General features: G+C 43.3%; 1 protein-coding gene across 4 annotated transcripts in view; it reads right to left on the reverse strand.

Annotated features, from left to right (window-relative positions):
* LCMT1 (leucine carboxyl methyltransferase 1) overlaps positions 1-22146 on the reverse strand; it is a 63168-nt gene extending 41022 nt beyond the window's left edge. For 2 of the 4 annotated variants that reach the window (XM_090277713.1, XM_090277712.1), the window contains exons 1-2: positions 21978-22146; positions 2433-2524 (exon numbers count right to left, since the gene is read on the reverse strand). In XM_090277713.1, coding sequence (XP_090133839.1) covers positions 2433-2524; positions 21978-22087 — 202 coding nt within the window. In that variant the 5' untranslated portion in view covers positions 22088-22146. Of the gene's footprint in view, positions 1-2432; positions 2525-21977 lie in introns of those variants that run through there. The other 2 variants (XM_090277716.1, XM_090277715.1) reach the window with 2 other exon arrangements.
* Positions 22147-23045: the final 899 nt, after the last annotated feature.

Raw genomic sequence — 23045 nt, forward strand, 5'->3', positions numbered from 1 at the left:
TGGGAACATCAGTTGGGGTTAGGACAATGGAAGAAACTGCCAATCTCTCAGGAGAGAGAGTCCATTTAGGGGGGTCCCCATGGTCCTGGAAAGTCTGCAAACCCACCAACTCTGTGAACCATCACAGGGACAACAGCTAGAGAGGCACCAGTCTCATGAAGAAGTGAGTAAAGTGACTGGAAAAGGGGTGAGTGGCCAACAGGTAGCATTGTTCCCTCTGTGACCTCACCCCACATACAGCAGGCAAATGGGTCGCCCAGCACTAACGAATAGCTAAGGCTCCATCCCTTACAATGAAACAGGTGCAGCAGCTCTTCCTAAGACACAGAGGTAAACACAGGAGGCTATCAAGTTGAGGAGACAGAGAAGTATGGCCCAAAAGAGGAAGCAGATCAAGGCTCCAGAGGGAGAACTAAGCGAGGAAGAAATAGCCAACCTAACAGACACAGAGTCCAAAACACGGGTGACAACAATGCTCAAAGAAATGATTGAGTATGGCAAACGCATAAGGGAAGAAGTGAAGGCTATACTAAGTAAAATGAAGAAAAATCCACAAGAAACCAATGGTGAAGGGAAGGAAGCCGGGATTCAAATCAACTATTTGAAACATAAGGAAGAAATAATTAGTCAACCCGTACAAAACGAAGAAACAAGAATTGAAAAAAACTAGGAGAGGCTTAGGAACCTCTGGGACAACTTTAAACATACCAACATCAGAATCATAAGGGTGTCAGAAGGAGAAGAGGAAGAGCAAGAAACTGAAAACTTATTTGAAAAAATAATGAAAGAAAACTTCCCTAATTTGGCGAAGGAAATACACAAATAAGTCCAAGAAGCACAGAGAGTCCCAAACAAGCTAGACCCAAACAGGACCACACCAAGACACATCATAATTAAATGCCTAAGGTTAAAGATAAAGAGAAAATCTTAAAAGCAGCAAGAGAAAAGCATAGAGTTACCTACAAAGGAGTTCCCATAAGACTATCAACTGATTTCTCAAAAGAAACTTTGCAGGCTAGAAGGAACTGGCAAGAAGTATTCAAAGTGACGAAAAGCAAGGATGGACAATCAAGATTACTCCACCCAGCAAAGCTCTCATTTAGAATGGAAGGGCAGATAAAGTGCTTCCCAGACAAGGTAAAGCTAAAGGAGCTCATCATCACCAAGCTATCATTATATGAAATGTTGAAGGGACTTATTTAAGAAAAAGATGGCCAAAGCTATGAACATTAAAATGACAACAAACTCACAGCTATCAACAAATGAATCTTAAAAAAAAAAAAAAATCTGAGCAAACAACTAGAACAGGAACAGACCCATAGATACGGAGATCAAATGGAGGGTTATTAGCGGGGAAAATGGAGAGGGAGAATGGTGGAAAAGGTGCGAGGATCGAGAAGCATAACTGGTAGGAACAAAATAGACAGGAAGATGTTAAGAACAGTACAAGAAAGGGTGAAAGCAAAGAACTTACATGCACGACCATGCAGGGAAAGTGGGTACTGGGCAGAGGAGGGCAAAGGGAAAAAAAATTGAGACAACTGTAACAATATAATCAATAAAATACACTTATAAAAAGATATATAAATGGCTTTTCAACATATGAAAATGCTCTTCAATCTTACCCATAAGAGGAATAAAAAACAAAACTACTCTAAGATACCATTTCTCAATATTAGATTAACAAAGACTGAAAAACTTCACACCCTGGCTGGTGTGGCTCAGTGGATTGAGCACCAGACTGTAAACCAAAAGGTCACTGTTTGGATTCCTGGCCAGGGTACATGCTTGGGATGTGGGCCAGGTCATGTGAAAGGTAACCAATTTCTCTCACACATTTATGTTTCTCTCCCTCTCTTTCTTGCTCCCTTCCCCTCTCTCTAAAAATGAAAAATAAATAAAATCTTTAAAAACTTCACACTGAGCCCTGGCCAGGTGGCTCAAGTTGGTTGGTGTATTGTCCTATATACCGAAAGGTCACAGGTTCAATCCTTACTCAGGGCACGTACCTAGGTTTTGGGTTCAATTCCTGATTGAGGCGCATACAGGAGGCAACTGATCAATATTTCTTTCACATCGATGTTTCTATCTCTCTCCCCCTTCCTCTTTCTCTAAAATCAATAAACAGCCTTGGGTGAAGATGAAAAAGAAAAAAAGTTTCACGCTAATGGCCAAGATTTGGTAATTATTGAAACTGGTTCACATGTGATTCTACTTTTACATGGTTTAAAATTTCCCATAATAAAAGTTTTTAAAAAATAACATTTTTAATAAGTTTCATAATACATCGTGTTGGTGAGGATATTGGGAAATAAGCACTATCATATACTATTGGAAAGAGTGCATATTAAAACTCTATTTTTAAGAATGAATCCTTAAAACTTCAGGCCTCTTAGCTTATGAGATGTTGGGAGAAAGACTGTCACACTTGCCTCTGTTAATTTCAGGGGCCTTCCTCTCTTTAGACAGTCTCACAAGATGCTGGATGTAAGGGTCATCCCAGTAGCCAATGCTTACCGCAAACCTGAGAAGAATGAAAGAAAAGGCATGTGAGTAGAGATTAATTGTATTTCTGACCAAGGTTCATGGCCACATTCCCAGGAACCAGGTTAAGGATCCAGAAGAAAATTATCGACCTCAAAAGGCCAATAAATGCACATTCAGTGTTCCATTATACATTTAAATAGACTTACCCACCTATCTTTATATTACACACACTTCCCATCACATTTTCCACAGTGGCCATTTCTCACCTTTGTTTTTCCTCTTATCACTAATTCCTTTTGCAGAACCCTATACAGCAAATAACCTCAGTCCATCTTCATATACAGGACTTACAACAATTTATTCACTCAGTATATTCACTGGCCAAAGCTTTTAATCAAATAACTACACTCAACCAAAAAGTTCTGTGTTGAAAGAAAAGGAAATTCAGAAATATTTGGCGAACATCGCTAATAATGACCTAAAGTTTTCTCCTGACTCTGTATTTGGTGCCAGTCACTTCACATCCCTGAAGGAGGTCAAAGTGGGGAGACCAGGAATAAAGAAAACAACTACAACTTGGAAAATGCTACACTAGCCTGAACTCTCTCTACCCCAGTCTATTCTACAAGGAGATAAAGTTTTAGTGTCCTGAGTCTGAGAGCTGAAGCCTGATCACACTGGAATTCTTCTGGCAACCATGAGTGGATCGAGCCTTAGGACCACTGACAAGTCATAGAAGGAGCCCGGATCCCTAAAGCCAGGCCAGGCCTGGCCACTGTGGGCCTGGGTCCTGCTCTACCTCTCAAAGGATATTTTGTAAGATCATAAATGTCTTCACCATCTGAGCCAACTTGAGCCAGCCTTCTGTTCCTTTCAGCCTAAATAATCCTGACTAATACTTCAGTAATGCACTCCTTGCCATGTTGCTTGATAAGTAAGCTGAAATCTAAAGGGGATGTATGTGTGTTTTTTGTGTTATGTTTCCCAGATAGGATCTGAGCTCCCAGATGCAAATACTGTCTGTTTTCTTTTCTTTATATCTACTGATAAGCCTTACTGCAGCCCTGACTGCAACAGGTGCTGATTCTGAAAAAATATGTCCCCGACAGAAACTCGCCCGTATAAGACACTTATAAGAAAGCTCACATGTCCAGCTACTCATTGCAGCCACTCAGCACAGAATTATACAAAATATTCACTAAGAATGCCAGTTGCGATAAGCCCTGACTGTCCAAGGAAAACAGACCTACTGAGTATTACAAGAATAAAGTTGCTCAGTGGTCCAAAAGTATTTTACTAACAGTAAGTTGTGAAATATCATAAAATCAATTTGACAGTCTGAAAACTTGCATTTAAAAATTAAAGAATAGAGTAAAATAGAAAACACCGGTGTATGTTATGCATAGTAAGGGATCAGACTTTTGCGAAGCTTTTGCTTCATGTCTGTGTTGGAGGAAATAAGTTTTCTCACTGAGTTTAAATAACAGATTTCAAAGGAATCATCTAGTGCCACCTTGTGGTCACTGCCGTTCTGCACTGAAGGAAGACTGGCAGCCTAGTGATGATAGTTTAAGGGTTGAAAGGGCATTGAAAATGATCTAGTCAACCCCAACATTCAGTGCAAGAACACTTTCAGTGGTATCAAGACACTGCTTGACTAGGCCCCATAAAGAAAGTGCTCACTCCACTGCGAAGCAACTTCTGGAAAGCTCATCAGTTGACCTCTCTCCAAGCACTCCTTGTTGGATTATTATTGCCCTGGTGGGTAACAAGGAGCAATTTCTATTCCTCTCAACCCTGTATTACGTGTTAATTTTGTACCATTGATTCAGTCGAGCAATATTTATTGAGTGTCTTCTCAGTGCCAGGCACTGGGGATACCATAGTGAACAGGACGGAGAAGGGCCAGAGGCAAAGATAAATATGAGATTATGGCAAATAAAAGGCATGAAAAATATGGAGAATCAAGGGATGTCACTGAGAGAAGGTAAAAGGGAAGGCCACTCCGAAAGGGGGATGGCCAAGTTAAGCCCTAGAGAATGGAGAGAGTCATTGTGCAAAAGGCATTGCAGACAGCAAGAAAAGCCAACAGAAACCCTCTGGTGTTGGAAGGGACTTGGAGTGTCCCAGTAGCGGAAAGTAGGCAGGGGGACTGGAGAACAGTAATAAAACAGGAGAAACTGGGGAAGAGGTTGGAGAGAGAAGCAAGCTCAGGTCACACAGAGCCTGGCAGGAGCCTGGGATTGACTTTAACAGTATACTGGATGGGTAGAGAGATACATCAATGTAGACACAAACACATCTGATCACTAGTTACCATTTCTAACATGTCTCTTTCTGATCCTCAAATCTAGATGACTAGCAGTGGTTTCTGTGCATCCAAGGAAAAAGGATCTTACTGATTTACCTATCACAGTGACAAGATAAAAAGATTTACAGCTGGAAAGAAGAGGAAGATGGCATTGCTCATGGGAGTTCTGAAGGGAGATGGGCACCGTATTTCAGAATTTACAGACCATCAACTGGAGATTAGCTGAACAAATTACAGTGTATGCATACACTACACTAACCAAGTACTTAATTTATAAATTTGAAGAACTGGACATAGAAAGATGTCCAGGACTTCTGGCCAGGATGGAGGCATGGATGGATGTGCTGTGTCTCCTTCCACTGCTGGGAGGGAGTGCAACTGTCTTGTGGCTGGAGGCAGCCAGAGGTTCCAGGGGGTTGGGCTGCATGAAGGTCCAGCAAACAGAGATGTGGAGAGGAAATGCTCGTCCGGAGGGGTGGGGATGCAGAGCCGGGGTGGAGAGGATGTGGTGTGGTGGCAGCAGCAGCGGCAGCAGCGACGATGGCGGGCTGGCAGAGAGCACAGTCACACATTTAAGGGTCGGGAGGGACCCTTGGGGAGCGTTCCCAGCTCCTCACCGGACCTGGTGGCTTGAGGTCCCAGCACCAGGGAAGATCAGTCCTCATTGTTTCTGGCTCTGTGGACCAGTGGGGGTTGGGGTGGAGGCAGGGACTGCTGGTCTCTTGGCGGAGTCCCCTTTTTTGGAGGGCCCACACGGTCCTGGAGTGTCCACAGACCCACACACTCTGGGAACAACGGCCTGGGCAGCAGCTGGAGGGGCGCCAGTCCGGTGCAGAGGTGGGAGAGGTGCCTGGACCTGGGGTGGGGGTGGGGGGAGTGCTGGGCAAACGGCAATGTTCCCTCTCGGACCCCTCCCGCACATACAGCACCACGTGGTGAAACTGGTCGCCCTGTACTGACAAATCCCTAAGGCTCCGCCCCTTACAACATAACAAGAATGACAGCTCTACCTGGGATGCGGAGGCAAACACAGGAGCCTGTCAGAATGAGGAAACAGAGAAGTATGGCCCAAAAGGGGGAATGGATCAAGGTTCCAGTGGGAGAACTAAGCGACAAGGAGATAGCCAACCTAACAGATGATGAGATAGACAACCTAACAGATGAAGAATTCAAAACACTGGTGATAAAGATGCTCACAGGCTTGACAGATATGCTTGAGTATGGCAAACGCATAAGAGAAAAAGTGAAGGCTATGCTAAGTGAAACAAAGGAAAATCCACACAAAACCAATGGTGAAGGGAACGAAACCGGGGCTCAAATCAATGATTTGGAACATAAGGAAGAAAAAAAGTCAACCAGTGCAGAATGAGGAAGCAAGAATTGAAAAAAATGAGGAAAACTTCCAAAATTTTGTGGAGAAGATGGACATACAGGTCTGGGAAGCACGGAGGGTCCCAGGCAAGCTGGACCCAGAGGGGAACACAGCAGGGTGCATCATGACTGAGATGTCAAAGGTGAAAGATAAAGACCGAGTCTCAGGGAGCAAAAGAGAGGCGGAGAGTTGCCTACAGGAGGGTGCCTATACGACTATCAGCTGATTTCTCAGAGGACACTTTGCAGGCAAGAAGGGACTGTCAAGCAGTATGCAATGTGATGAAAGGCAACCTGCAACCAGGACTACTCTATCCAGCAAGGCTATCATTTGGAATGGAAGGCCAGATGAAGTGCTTCCCAGACAAGGTAAAGCTAAAAGAGTTCATCACCAAGCCATTGTTATACGAAATGTCAAAGGGGCTTAAGAAAAAGAAGATCAAAACTATGAACACTAAAATGACAACAGACTCACAACTATCAACAACTGAATCTAAAAAATAAAAACAAAATCCAACTAAGCAAAACAGAATAGAAACAGAGTCATAGGTATGGGGATCGTTTGGAGGGTTATCAGCTGGGAGGGAGGAGAGGGAGAAATGAGGATATGGTGCAGGGACTAAGAAGCATAATCGATTGGTACAAAATAGGGGGAAGTTAAGAATAATATAGGAAAGGGTGAAACCAAAGAACATATATGCACAACCCATGGACATGAACTAAGGGGGGTGAGATTGCTGGAGGGGAGGGGGTACTGGGAAGAGGGGAGCAAAGGGGAAAAAATTGGAACTACTGTAACAACATAATCAATAAAATATACTTAAAAAAAGAAAAGAAAAAGAAAGATGTCCAAAATACACTGTTAACAGAAAAAGAGAAGACCAGGAATATAGGTAGTGTATATGGCCATAAATACATGTGCATGCATCTGTATATAGAGGGAATTACTCAGGGATTCATACTCAATTATTAACAATAATTATCTCTGAGATATCTGGTATTTTCTATTAATCTATATTTAAAAAATTTTTTGGACCAACCATATGTCATATTTCATTATATCTAAGATACCTCAGTTGTAAGACAAAAAAGAAAGACACTGCCAATTAGTTGACATGTTTTTCTTCTTGCTTACGAATTTTAACTCTGTGGTTATTGAAATTCTTTTATTTATCATATCTGTTAAATATGTTATCGTATCTGTCTTGTAAAAAGATAGAAGGTGGAGAAACAGGTTAACGCAGCTCACCTTCTTGCACAACCACAGAAAAATCACAGCTAAACTACAGGACAGCTATCACTCAGAACTGTCAGAAAATCAAGCTCTATGGAAGTCCAACAACTAAGGAATTAAAGAACCCACATTCATCCAGATGGGTAGGAGGGATGGAGGGGCGGAGACATGGAATGGACTGGTCCCAAACCCACATGTGGTGGATATAAAATGGATGGATATCCTGAGAGTGAGGGATCCCAGCCCCACACCAGACCACTCAGCCCAGGGTTCCAATGCCAGAACATAAGTTCCCATAACTTCTGGCTATAAAAACCAGTACGGGTGGGATCGGCAGAAGAAGCTATGGGATTCTCAGGCCTCTCCTCTTAAAGGGACTCACACTATACTCGGACTTACTCAGACTCACTCCTTCTGGTCTCTACCACTGGGACAGCACCTTGAAGGGCACCAGTGGCATACAGGGAGGAATTGAAATGTCTGGCATCAGGGCAAGAGCTGGGGGACAGCTTCCTCCCAGATGGAACTACAGAGAGTGGCCATTGTTCCTTTTCTGAGGCCCCCGTCCCATAGTGCCACAGTGCAGGGGCACCCTATCTGAATCTTCATCAACCTGGTTCGGCCCTGCCCTGATGATTACCTAAGGCTCCACCCTATTCAATTTAGGGGCCCACACAAGCTGATAACAGTGGCTAAGCCAGGCTTCAGACCTTCCTAAATTCCCTCAAACAAGCAACAGCTGAGCTCAGCCCCCTGTACCTCTCACTCAGTGGCCCCAGACCTGGCACCAGTAGCAGCCATCTGCAGATGACTTTATAGCTTATGCCAAGGGGCCCCAGACAGCACACGGGTGGAGGCTGACCTTGGCCTGCACCACCTAGGAAACCCCATAGGCTGCACATCCGGTGGAGTTACAGACCACATCGGAGCACCACCCGACCATCTCCACAAGCCAGAAGGAGGCGGTTGTTGGCCAGGAGTCATAGCTGTATGAACTGGGTAAATCCCTCCCATTGACCTACCAACAGGAATCAAGACTCATCTATAAGAGGAGGGAGTACTTAGCCCACACAGCTTGGGAGATAGGGGAGGCTGTGTCACTGGACCCTACAGGACATCTACCACATTAGGCCACACTACCAAGCTGGGGAGACATAGAAGCTCTAATACACAGAAACAAATACATACAGGGAGACTGCCAAAATGAGGAGACAAAGAAACATGACCCAAATGAAAGAACAGAACTCCAGAAAAGAACTAAACAAAATGGAGATAAGCAATCTATGAGATGCAGAGTTTAAAACACTGGTCATAAGGATTCTCAAGGAACTCAGTGGGTTCTTCAACAGCATAAAAAAGACCCATGCATAAATGAAAGATATACTAATTGAAAAAAAGAACAATTTACAGGGATCAAGAGCAGAGTGAATGAAGCCAAGAACCAAATCAATGATTTGGAATATAAGGAAGCAAAAAGCAACCAATCTGAATGACAAAAAGAAAAAAAATACAAAAGAAAAAAACAAGGAGTGTAAGCAGCCTCTGGGACAACTTCAAGAGGTCCAACATTCACATCATAGGGGTGCCAGAAGGAAAACAGAAAGAGCAAGAAATAGAAAACCTATTTGAATAAATAATAAAAGAAACTTCCCTAATTTGGTGAAGGATATAGACATACAAGTCCAGGAAGCACAGAGAGTCCCAAACAAGATGGATGTAAAGAGGACCACACCAAGACACATCATAATTTAAATGCCAAAGGTTCAAGATAAACAGAGAATCTTAAAAGCAGCAAGAGAAATGCAGAGAGTTACCTACAAAGGAGTGCCTATAAGACTATCAGCTGATTTCTCAAAACAAACTTTGCAGGGAAGAAGGGACTGGCAAGAAGTATTCAATGTGATGAAAAGCAAGGAACTACAACCCAGATCACTCTATCCAGCAAAGCTGTCATTTAGAATGGAAGGGCAGATTAAGTGCTTCCCAGACAAGGTAAAGCTAAAGGAGTTCATCATCACCAAGCCCTTATTATATGAAATATTGAAGGGACTTATTTAATAAAAAGATCAAAACTATGAACATTAAAAATGGCAATAAATACATAACTGTCAACAATTGAATCTAAAAAACAAATTAAGCAAACAAGCAGAAGCAGAGTCAGAGATATGGGGAACACTGGGACGGTGGCCAGTGCAGAGGGGGGCCTGGGGGGGTAGGGGAATAGATGAAGGGATTAAGAAGAACAAATTGGGAGGTACAGAACAGGCAGGGGGATGTAAAGAATAGTAAGGAACATGGAGTTGTCAAAGAACTTACACGAATGACCCATGGACATGAACAAAGGAGGGGAGATTGCCAGGAGGGGGTCGGGGATGGGGGGTGAGGGGGACTGGGACAACCGTAATAGCATAATCAACTTTAAGAAAAAGGAAAAGTTGAGTGAAATGAGTTGAGTCTTCACTTTCAGGATGCCTGTGAGTTTCCACACTGTATTGACCTTTTTGCCTTGGCGAGGGGGAATTTCTTAAGGGATGGATCTCCACACTCCTCTGGAGTGTTCTTCCCAGCCGCTGTTCCTCACTCTATAAAGTTCTGATACTGGCTCTTTCTCAATCTCATCAGCAGGTGTCTATGGCTGGTTCTCAAACAGCAACCAGGATTTGTGCTCCTTCCCCAAATGGCCCTTAAATGGTATGTGGACTAAAGCACCTGGGGGCTGTGGTCACAGCTGTCTAGCCATGCCACCAAGACGAGCAACCACATCCGCTTGCACAGGAAATGACACCTCTAACACAAGTTAACAATGATGGCAGGATTTATCTGAGAATACACCACAGCTAATTTCAAAGAAGTTAAAATACAAGAATATGTGTGTCACAGAAGCGATCAAATACAGTATTGCCTACACAACAAGAAAAACAATAAGCTTGGATATCATGAACAAATATAAAAGGCAAACATGAAACCAAGTAAAACTTCTGTAGCATGTCACAAAGTACTAATATCCTTACGATATAAAGCACTCATAAAGAAGAGAAAAGAATAGTATCTCTAAATCAAAAAATGGGCCAAGGACAAAAATGGGTCATTCACAAAATAAGAAACTACTGACCAATGAACATACAAAAAGCTCAGCATTATTGATAAGCAGGAAAAAATAAATAAAGCAGAAGCAAAGAGCAGTGTTTCTGCAATCAAATCAGCCACAAAAGCATTTTTAATGGAACCTAGCTTTGGAGAGAAATAAGGAAGAGGGTACTCGAGCACTGCAAACTGGCAGAGGTGTGCTGCAAAGCCTGGTGGTAACAGGTATAAAACACCAGAAAAATATGAGCACAAAATGACCAGACAATCCAATTTCATCCTAAGGAAATAACCAAGAATGAACACAAAGATTTTCCCACAAAAAAACTGGAGTTACAGTAACAAGTGAACAAAGCAGGCTGCAGAATCCTATATACAGGATTTCCCAATTTTTTCAGAATGAATATATATGTATATAAGGACAGTCCAGAGCAAATCCCAGAATGGTAACAGTTATTATCTCTACACCTCAACACTGTGCATCCAGCTCTGCTGTCCATTTCCACCACAGTCCTCTGTTCCTAAAACCCAGAGAACATCCACTTTATTTGAATATCCTGATTTCATGTTTAAAACCCAGATTCAGAGAATCAAAAATCTCAGATTTGGAAAGGCCTCAAAGATTTTCTGTCTTCATTCAACTCACCAATGCTTTCAAATTTTTCATGACATTCACGCAACACCTGTTCAATTTGATATATCTTTAAATCAACTCAACTTCTCGAGTTCCTTAGGTCTGATAATGCTATCTTCTGTTTTCTTCTAATAAATTCCTAACTACGAAAATTTAGAACATCCATCTCTGACTCTACTGAGTCCCTGCTCATCCCCCACTCCTTACTCCCCCATCTCCCTTCAAAATGCCCTCTGTACATTGGAGTTGAGTTTATTCGCACTGGACTCTTTCCCCTATTGCAATAGTTATAATTGATTAAAAGATGACCTTAGTACTTTAGCATCTGGCTTTATCTCTGACAACATGAATGAATCTCAAAGAACATGGTGAGTAAAAGAAAAAGTATACATACTCCATGATTCCATTCATAGGATGATCAAGGATAGGTAAATCTAATCTATGGTAGCTGAAATCAGAAAATGCTGGTGAGGTAGGGACAAGGAGACTAACTAGAAAGAGATAAAAGGGACCTTTCTGGAGTTCCAGAAATATTTTATATCTTGTTTTGAGTGGTAGTACACATATATATAATTGTCAGCACCCATCAAACTGAACACTGACAACTTGAGCTCTTAATTATATATAAATAATGTCCCTCTCTACCTCCTCTACCTTCCCTCCCCTCCCATCCCCTCCCTGGCCTCCCACTCTCTCCTGGGAAAATTCTGGGGGGTGGGGGGGGGTGATGAGGAATAGGAGTATAGCAGGACCTTAAAGTTTCCTTTCCAATATCCACTCAGCCCTTCTCCCTTACTAAAAGATCCCCAATTTGGTTTGAGGCATCAATCTGCCCTATTAGAAATTCTCACCTCCCCACACTTTCCTGCAGCTGGGGGTGGGACCACATGTCCTAATATGCAGAAGTCTACAGAATAGGGCTTCCCCAAAATCTACTGCTTTCCTGATGAAAAGAGACAGACTCAGACACATGTCTTTTGCTAGTGTCCCTTCCTTTTCTTTCTTCCTGGAGCAGAGGTGCGCAAACAGACTAAAAAAACTCTGAAATTCCCTGGTACAAACCTGCTCTTACCCTGGCAAGCAAGCTATGGGAGCTCTGAATCAATTCACAACTAAGTAACTTCGTGATTTATAGTTTTCAGGCATCAAAATGAAAAAAAAAAAAAAAAAAAAAAAAACCATTTCAACTGGAAGTAAAGAATGGCATTGCTGTGTTAAAGTATATATAAGAATTTAGTATATTATATGTGACTCTTCAAATCAATGGGGAAAAACAGACCATTTAATAGACAGTGTAGGGAAAACTGGCTAATACTTGGAGACAAAATTAAATTAAAACTGCTACTTTTTTACATAAAAGAGATGAATAATTTAAGCATACACATAAAAGAGAAAACCATAAAAGTGATAAAAGAAAATGTTATAATGATTAAGAATGACCCTTCAGCCCTGGCTGGTGAGGCTCAGTGGATTGAGTGACAGACTCCTAATTAAAGGTCACTGGTTCAATTCCCAGTCAGGTCACATGCCTAGGTTTCCAGCCAGGCTCCCAATTGGGGTGTGCGAGTAGCAACCAGTCGATGTTTCTCTTGCACATCGAAGATATTTCTCACCCTTTATTTCTCCCTCCCTCTAAAAATAAATAAATAAAATCTTTAAAAAAAAAAAAGGCCCTTCAAAAGTCATTACTCAAAAACCACAAGCCATGAAATTAGGTTGTCAGATCTTGCACTATGAAGCTTCACAATTTCTGTATTATGAAACGTATGGACAACCTAAAGTGAAAACCAAGCATCCATTTGAGAGAAAATACTGCAACAAATAGGCCAAGATTACTATCCCTCATATAAAAAGTTCTTTTAAAGCAGAATAAAAATACAAATAACCAAACAAGAAAAAGACAAGAGCCCAGTTGGAAAATGTCTGCAGAAAGGGTTTGCATAAAAAATATCAACAACTTGACTTCCGGCCAAGATGGAGGCCTGGAGAGACATGCTGCGTCTCCCTCCACAACTAAGAGAATACAACTACCTCAAGACTAGAGACAACCAGAGGTTCCAGAAAGTCGAGCTGCATGGAGGTCCAACAAACACAGTTATGGGGAAGAAATGTTCATCCGAACAGGTAGGAGGGGCAGAGCCGGGGCAGAGAGGACGCAGTGTGGTGGTAGTGGTGGTGGTGGTGGTGGCGGCGGCGGCGGCGGCGGCAGCAGCGGTAGCCGGCAGGAGGTGCAGTCACATGTCTTAGGGGGTCAGGAGAGACACCTGGGGAGCACTCCCAGCACCGACCGGACCTCACAGCTCACAGTCCCAGCACTGGGAAGGATAAAGCCTTGTTGCTTCTGACTGTGTGGACGAGTGGGGTGTGGGGCAGAGGTGGAGACTACCAGTCTCTCAGCAGAGTCCGCTTGTTTAAGGGGCCCCCACGGTCCTGGAACATCTGCGGACCCACCCACCCTGGAAGTGACAGCCAGGGCAGCAGCTGGAGAGGCACCAGTCCCATACAAAAGTGGGAGAAGTGCCTAGAAGGGCGACAAGTGCTGAGCAAGCGGCATTGTTCCCTCTCAGACCCCTCCCCCACACAAAGCACCACAACGTGGTGAAACAGGTCACCCTGTACTGACGAATACCTAAGGCTCCGCCCCTTACAACGTAACAGGTGCAAGAGCTCTACCTAAGACACAGAGGCAAACAAACACAGGAGCCTTTCAAGTTGAGGAGACAGAAAAGTATGGCCCAAAAGGGAAAACACATCAAGGCTCCAGTGGGAGAACTAAGTGATGAGGAGATAGCCAACCCAACAGACTCAGAGTTCAAAACACTGGTGATAAAGATGCTTACAGACTTGACAGATATCTGTAGGTATGGCAAACACAATAGGGAAGAGTTGAAAGCTATGCTAAATGAAACAAAGGAAAATCCACACAAAACCAATGGTGAAGGGAAGGAAACTCAGTTTCAAATCAATGATTTGGAACATAAGAAAAAAAACAAAAAAACAGTCAACCAGTACAAAATGAGGAAACAATAATTGAAAAAAATGAAGAGAGGCTTAGGAACCTCTGGGACAACTTTAAACATGTAAACATCCGAACCATAGGTGTGCCAAAAGTGGAAGAGGAAGAGCAAGAAATTGAAAACATGTGTGATAAAATAATGAAGGAAAGCTACCCATATTTGGCGAAGGAAATAGACATGCAAGTCCAGGAAACACAGAGTCCCAAACAAGCTAGGCCCAAAAAGGACCACACCAAGACACATCATCATTAAAATACCAAAGGTTCAAGATAAAGAGAGAACCTTAAAAGCAGCAAGAGAAAAGCAGAGCTACCAACAAAGGGATGCCTATAAGACTTTCAGCTGATTTCTCAAAAGAAACTTTACAGGCAAGAAGGGACTGCCAAGAAGTATTCAAGGTGATGAAAAGCAAGGATTTACAACCAAGATTACTCTATCCAGCAAAGTTATCATTTAGAATGGAAGAGCAGATAAAGTGCTTCCCAGACAAGATAAAGCTTAAGAAGCTTATCATCACCAAACTATTATTATATGAAGTGTCAAAAGGACTTATTTAAGAAAAACAAGATCAAAATTATGAACATTAAAATGACAACAAACTCACAACTATCAACAACTGAATCTAAAAAGTAAAAACAAAATCCAACTAAGCAAACCAGAATAGAAACAGAATTATAGGTATGGGGATCAATCATTTGGAGAGTTATCAGCTGGGAGGGGGAAGGGGGAGAAATGGGGACACGGTGGAAGGATTAAGAAGCATAATTGGTTGGCACAAAATAGACATAGAGAAGTTATGAATAATATAGAAAAGGGTGAAGCCAAAGAACTTATATGCACAACCCATGGACATGAACTAAGGGGGTGGGATTGCTGGAGGGAAGGGTGTTACTGGGCAGAGGGGAGCAAAGGGGAAAAATTTGCAATACTATAACAGCATAATAAAATATACTTAAAAAATAAAAATGAACAAAAAATAAATATCAACAACAGTGAGCAGACTTAAAATGCTCAGTCTCACTAGTGATTACAGAAATGAAAATTAAAGAGGTAGTATTTTCCACCTACCAGCTGATGAACCATTTGAGACAAAGATTAGAATCTCACCTCTCCTGAGGACCATTCTGCTGAAACTTCTCACTTTGTCACTTAAAAAACTAAGTTTCAAAGAGGAAAAAAATGATGTGACTATTACTATTCTAGATCTAAGATCATTATCTTTCACAGGTATTTTCCAATATTTAAGTCATTCCTTTTTTAAAAACAGGGCGGGGTAGGGGTACAACCAGGATTTATTTGATTTCCTTGATGGGCAAGTTTGGCAGGTAATTTCTCCTCAACACAATGTTCTAGTTCTACAGTGGCTCATGTCTTCTCTGGGGGTGGCCAGCAAATACTTCAGATCAAAGTCTCAGCCCTGCTATCCAGGGCATAGCTGTGATGATGCAGTTGCTGGAAGAGCCGGGTCAGCTGGACAACGTCATCTTTCCCACAAGGTGATCTTATGGCCACGTGCATGTCCAGGGGTACATTTTTCAATTTGGTTGAGAAATCAGATTCACTTCTATAATTTTCATAATGACATTTCAGCCTTACAGTCCCCAGTCTGGTTTCTAAAACCCAAAGACCACTCAAAACCACTAAAAAAGAAAATCAGATTTTTAAGGCCTTATAGGGCAACAGAATCTTGAGCATTCGCATTCAGTTCCTAATCACTTTAGCCATTCTATGTCTACAATGTGCTTAGCTCTAAGGTAGACAGGTCTCCGCTTTGTATCATGTTTACTCTAGTGGGAGACACAAACATTAAACAACGACTATCTGAATTACAAACTACTGGTTACCACAAAGGAGATGCAAAGGGTGTTTATGTTAACATACAACCGGGTGTATATTCAGGGTCTGCGAGTGTCAGAGAGGCTTCCTTGATTGAGGGAGCCCCATCTGAGCCAGGCCAACCCATGGTGTCATCTATGACTCCCCGACCTCACCCATGTCCAATGTACCAGCACATTCCACCAGCTCTACCTGAGATCCTCAGTACCCCTACTGCCACCAGACCGTCAGCCTCTCAGATACCCCAAAGCCTAACTGACCTCCTGGTTTCCATCCTTGCCCCCTGCACTTCGGTCTCAACAGAGAAGCTGAAGTGATCCTGTTAAAACCCAAGTCAAGTCACCTCATTCTTCAGTTTAAAATCCCCCAATGGCTCCAATCTCAGAGTAAGAGTTAGGTCCTTAAAAGAGCCTGTCACATCCGTCCCCATGGCCCCCAGGTAGCAGGTCAGGCCAGCTCTTGCCTAAGGGCCTGCTGTCTTTTCCATTCTCCTGCCTGGAACATTGTTCTCCCATTTATCCACAGGGCTCACTCCCTTATACCGTGCAAGTCTTTCCCAGCATTGACTTTCTTGGTGGAGCCCTCCCTGGCCATCCCATCCGCAATTACAACTCCTCAGCACTCCTACTGCATTGGCCACCATTTGACATGCCAGGTATTTTGCTTTTTGTTTTCCAGCTGGTCCCCCACCCCAAAATACTAGAATGAATGCCACACAAGAGCTCTGCTTCTATCTGTTTTATTCACTTCTATTCCACATAAGAACAATGCCTCCATAAACTGAGTAGGCATACAGAAAGAATGTTGAATGAATGCATTAATCTGACATGACATGGAACTAATCAGGCAAGGAGGATGGGAGAAAACATTCTGGGAAGGGGAGCAGAAGGCTGGAAGGTCCCTGGTGCCAAGGAAGGTGGGAACAGGACACACCTGATGAACAAAAGGCTGGAGGGTAGGTATGAGGGTTAGGGTGAAACGAGGCTGGAGAAGCAGGGCAGAGAAGGCAACGCCATGTAGGCGGACTAGTGCCATAACTCAGACCACAGATGACCTTAGCTTGGACAGAGACGGCAGAAGCAGAAGTGAAGAAAAGGAAGCAGGTTCCAGGCAAATTTAGCAGATTAAAAATCAAAGATCTGGGTGACTGATCCCATAGGAGATAAGTGAAAGGGCAGCTTCAAGATCACCCTACATTTTTCACTTGTAAGCTAAATGAACAACGGTACCACTCGCTGAGTTCGGGGAGAGGATGGCAAGGAGAAGGTGGGAAGGTGATCTTGAGTGGTTTTGGAAACAATGAATTTGAGATGATTCTGAGACATCCAGATGGAGACTTGCAGGGGGCAGAGAAATATCCAGGGTGACATGATCAGATGATGGAAGGTACGATGTGCCAATCAATGTTGTGTAGATTTTTAGTCTGATGGGTTAATCAAAAGGTTTTCAGTAACAAGTGACAGGATAAGATGTGTGGTTCTGAAAAGTCACCCTGGCCACAGCACAAACACTTGGATGGGGGAGGGGGCTAGACTGGAAGCAGGGAGAAAAATAAGGACGCACCGAATATACCAGGTGGGCCAGATTGTGTCAGCTCCCCACTTCAAATCCCTCAGGACCGTTCACAACCCGTTCTCTCACAACCTCTCCAACATTCTCTTGCCACGCATGCCCCCATCCAATGTCGAGTTCCCCTAACACACGACTGCTTCAATCACTATGCTATTCATCTCACGCTATTTCCTTCTGCCTAGACAGGAATCCCCAGCCTCCGGGCCACGGACTGGTACTAGTCCAGACCTGTTAGGAACTGGGCCACACAGCAAGAGGTGAGCTTGAATGTCATGTGCTTGAATCATCCCAAAATCACCCCCAACCTGCCGGTCCATGGAGAAACTGTCTTCTGCGAAACTGGCCCCTAGTGCCAAAAAGGCTGGGGACCACTGGCCTAACAAACACCTATTTGCCTTCTTAAGATTCACCTGCCCCACTGTGAACAACAGAAAAGCAGCTCTGACATCTAGGTGCTGGTCTGGCCCTCACAGAGAGCCATGTTGTCCTCCTGTTGGACCCAATCTCATAGGATATCAACACAAGGTCAGGCTGCAACAGTGATGAAGTGTAACCACTTCATAATTTAGTCTCAACAGACAAAAACAAGGTTATCATACTATCCACAAAATACCAGACACCCCTCTCTCCTTGCTGATATGACTGGGGCTCCTTTATGAATCAGTGTTTTCTCACTCTAATAACACCTCTTTCTAGAAAAGATTGAGTGAAGTACTCAATGATAGGAGTGTCCCACCTCCTGTCAGCATCCAATCTAGAGCAAATCCCTGGCTCCCTTGAACTCTCCCCAAAATCATCCAACCAAAGCCCAACTCCTATAAGTTCTAACACCCTCTCACTGACAGATCCCAGAAGTTCCGCATGTAGTGCTCCCTCAATACGCTCAGTAATTCAACCCAACTTGTTTAACTACAGATATGTTTCCAGTGGTCTCTGCTGGACAACACTGACAACTGTAACAGGAAAGGATGGTTAAGATTCTTGGTGGGAAGTTAGTGAATTCCAACCTCAAGGCTTCCATTTTCTTTGTTAAGCTATACCTAAACCTTCACCCATGTTACCTTGCGAATGAGGGGAGGGCGGGGTAAAGGAGAAGTTTAAGGAAAGCGGAAAATATCTGAATTAAGTATTCTGTAAAGTAGGAAAGTGAGTTGACCAGAGAATCATACTAGAATGGTCAGCCTCTGTTAAGGGCACAGGTGAGGCTGGGTGACATGAACTCACAGTAGTTCCAAGCTCCCTGCCGTTTGAGTTCTACCACCAGTAATCAAGGTGAAAAAGGAGTTTGGTAGTAATGGAAAATAAAATAAAATTTAAATTTTAAAAAAAGGAAGAGTTTGGTTCAAACAGGGTTTGGGGTTCACTAGGACTGGAGAGCAAGGGAGATAAAGTCACTGCCAAGAGAACTACTGAATGACAGATTGACTCTGAACTCTAAGCTCAACTGAGAGTTAACAGGCGAGAGGAAGCGTCTCAGGGTAGAAAAAACGATGGAGATCATGAGGAAAAATATGCTAAAGGCATAGCAAGCAAGTTGGGGAAAAAAAAAAAAAAAAAAGAGTGCAAAAAAGATTAGATGAAATGCATCCACAGGGCCAACATGTCTGGTCTCCATAGCTTGGGACCTAGACCAGAAGCTACTGTCTGGTTCAGTAGCTCTAAAGTAGGCCTCGAGGATGTGTTTTTTAAAACGCTGCACAGGCCATACTACTGTGCAGTTTGATTGAAAAATACTGCCTTAAATTCTCTGCAGTTCCAAAGCTGAACTTCCACTACAATATTTAGATGTCTGTAAACACAGAGGGCACTGGAAATTGAGGAAGAGAAGAAGTAAAATTATAAAAACTACGCAAGGAGGAATCAAGGAAAGGCTTGCTCTATCCTACTATTTCTCTGCACTTTTATTTGTGTCTGAACTTCTTTATAGCTATTTACTATTTTAAGCAAGTATGCCAAAAACATTTCTAACAAATAGTAAGCAAACCAATATTATCAACAAATATTAAGTAAATTTAACGCTGATGTGCTACAGAAAACTACTTTAGTTCCCTCTCATAATTTAGGCGGCACTGCAGATTCTCCTAGCTATTCTTTTAGCAAATAACACAGTCAATATGAGAAAAAATATTTCTAATTCAACAGTGCTATAGATGTGGTCAATAACAATAAAAGCTGGAGAAAAAATAAAGCTGTGTGTAATTCATTTACGTTCACAAATTTCAGCATGCACTGCCTCCATGCCTTGAATACTTATGTGTGTATTTATCTATTTATTTAATCTACCATCATTAACACATATCACTCGACAGACACTGCTTAAGTGCTTTACTAAGTATCATTTAATCTTTACAATCACCTATGAAGTATGTAGGATTATCATCTCCACTTTACGTATCAGAAAACTGAGAACACGGACTGATTTAGTAACTTACCCAAGTTTTCACACAGCTAGTAACTGGTAGAGCTCTAATCAGTGTGACATTCTGACTCCAGAGTAAGTTTCTGTGTCACTATGTTTAGTCTCCAAGAAACTACAAAAAGTGCAAGCCTTAGTCCCAAACCTTTGTTCTCCCCACCCTGCAATCCCTACATGGCCCCAGCAGCCAGGACATTTGATCAGTTCCTTGTAACCGTCCACACTCTTTCCTCCATATGCCTGGTCATTCTCCTACACCGTTTTAGTTTTTAGACTTTTATTCTCAGTTTAAATATCATTACCTAAATCACAAATTCTAACAGAACGCTGTATTTCTCAGCACTCGAACTGTAATTGTGCATTTCATGATTATTTGTCCCCTCTTTTCCAACCAGGCTGTATGTCAGACACCATGTTAGTCTTGTTCATTATGTGGACCCAATCACTGAATCCACACCACCCTGTGCAAATGAAGGGACTGGCACAAAGCTCTCAATAAGTGTTGAATGAATGAATGGAGCACACTCAAGTAGCATGCTTTGTTTTTCATGTTTTCAGGTGTGTGACATATACCTGAGGTCACAATGCCCCTCACTACACTCCTAACAGAGTAGATTCTGTAGCATACAGGCAAGAACTCTGAAAAGTACTGGCTCTGCACACCGATAAGATGTGGTAGTGGACATGTCATTTCCCCCCTGACTGGCCTAAATTTTAGGAGCACAATGGGGATCATAACAACCCCCAATAGAATGTGTCCTATAAGAGAGAGAACCTGAACTTCTCCCAAATCATCAAGGCTGTAGTTAACACGTGCTTCACGGCTCTCTCTGGCAAGACTTTAGCTCCAGGTAGGCCAAAGACCACGTGTGCCTCGTGCAGCGCCATACTCCAAGCACGGTATCCTGGGCCTGCACCGTGCCGAAGACACAACAAAAATTAGATAACTATGTGTGGGTTATGTTACATAAATTAACACGTGTTTTCTGTTTTCAAAGGACATAAGCCTATGATCGCATTACCTGAGTGATTGTCTATACGCATAAGCCTCACTTAATCCTCTCTGCAGCGCTGCCTCCTGAGACTCAATGGTTTGACTGAACTAAATGGCTGGGTTGGGGAAGAATGGGGTGGTCTGTGGGCCTCACTTTAAAACGGGTTTCTCTTTTCTATCCTAATGGCTTGGACAGAAAAGGCCCAGAGGTCTGAGAGGGGGAAAACCTAAACTATTTACCTCAGCCCAAACTAAGTATAATGGGCAAAAGGGTTTTGGACAGGTGAGATGTGCCTAGCACACCTTCTTACAAAGAAGCCCCCCCCCCCCTTTTTTTTTTTTCCTAATATGGAACATTGAAAAATTAATCCCTGCCTTTTGTCATCTAGTAGTTATGGATTGAATGATGTCTTTTAACCCTTTTCGCCAAATCTGTTGCCCCCAGAACACAACAAGGACACCAGCCTGTTAAACCAAGCACGCCGTTGACCGGAGACAGCCAACTGACCTGGAGTCTGCACGATCCTTCCCCATGTGGGAAGGCCACCCTCCCCTCCACACCCCCACTCTTATTAGGGTTTCTGGACCCAAGGGTAGGTAGGACGACGACCATGTCCAGCTTGAAGCAGCTAGAGGAGCACGAGACCTTCGCCCATTGTCCTTTACAAGATTACAAAGGGTCCTAATATTTGAGGGGGGGGGATAGTTAATTTTTACGAACCAGGGGTATGGACTTGGGAGGGATTGCTGGGGGAGGAGGGTGCTGGGTGGAGGGGAGCAAGGGGGAGAAAATTGGAACTGTTGTAACAATATAATCAATAAAAAACATTAAAAAATATTAGATAACTATGAGTTACACAAATGAAACCCTGCTCTGTGCAAGTCACAGATATGAGGCGAGGGTCGCAGAAGCTGGCGGGCGCCTGTTGGCATACAAGCGTGTTCCACAGACACATGCCCGCCTCCCACCCGGGTCCCAGCACCTCGGAAATGCGGCCCCTAACGCGCGCCCCACAGGCACCTCTTGCATATAGACGCATCTTCGCAGGTGCCGCGCACGCCCTCGTCGTCAGTTTCAGGAGAAGAGGAAGTAGAAGAGTTGAAAGTTGGCTTCCTCAGGCTAGTAGCCATGGGCGTAGAGGTTCAGGGGTGCTGTAACCACCCCGGACATGGAAGCGGGGTCAACAGCCGCCGGGAGAATTAGCACGCCTACAGCAATGTAGGAGACGGGCTCGGCTCTGCCGTGAACAGCTGGCGCCGCGCATTGAGGCCGCCCACAACCGCTCTCCCAGCAACCTTCACGCTTATCGGAGCCTCTGAAAAGGCGCCCATTGGGCAATTTCCCCGCCTCTCAGCCTGAGGAGGTTATCATTGGACAATTCCTTCGGCACCGCCCACATAACCCGGAAATTGCCTTGGTGGGGGCAATAAACTGAAATTGACCCACGATGGCAACGCAATGCTTTCTGGGAATTGTAGTCTTAGGTGCTTTGGGTTTTTTTTTTTTTAAATGTTCTATTGATTATGCTGTTGCAGTTGTCCCAGTTTCTTTTCCCTCTGCTCCCCTCCACCCAGTGACCCTTTCCCTCCAGTTATCCCGCCCCTTAGTCCATGCCCATTGGTTGTGCATATAGTTCTTCTCAACATCTTCCTGTCTACTCCATTCCTTCCTATTATGCTTAATTCTTGCATCATTTCCCTCCTTTTCCCCCTTCACCCTCTCCACTGACCTCCCCCCAATATGTTCCCCATACCTGTAATTCTTTTCCCACTCTCATTCCCTACTTAGTTTGCCTTTGTTTCGATTCCATAGATTTTGTTGGTTGTTGTGATACAGTTTTCATTTTAATGTTCATAGTTTTGATCCTGCTTCTTCTAAACAAGTCCCTTTAACATCTCATATAACAGTGGTTTGGATCTGATGAACTCCTTCAGTTTTGCTTCGTCCTGGAAGCACTTTCTCTGCCCTTCTATTCTGAATGACAGCTTCACTGGATAGAGTAATCATGGTTATAGGTTTTTGCTTTTCATTACTTTGAATATTTCTTGCCAGTTCCTTCTTGCCTGCAGAGTCTCCTTTGAGAAATCA

The sequence above is a fragment of the Furipterus horrens genome, unplaced genomic scaffold (genome assembly GCF_987537825.1).
Source record: "Furipterus horrens unplaced genomic scaffold, mFurHor1.1.pri manual_scaffold_5, whole genome shotgun sequence".
Taxonomy (NCBI): Eukaryota; Metazoa; Chordata; class Mammalia; order Chiroptera; family Furipteridae; genus Furipterus; species Furipterus horrens.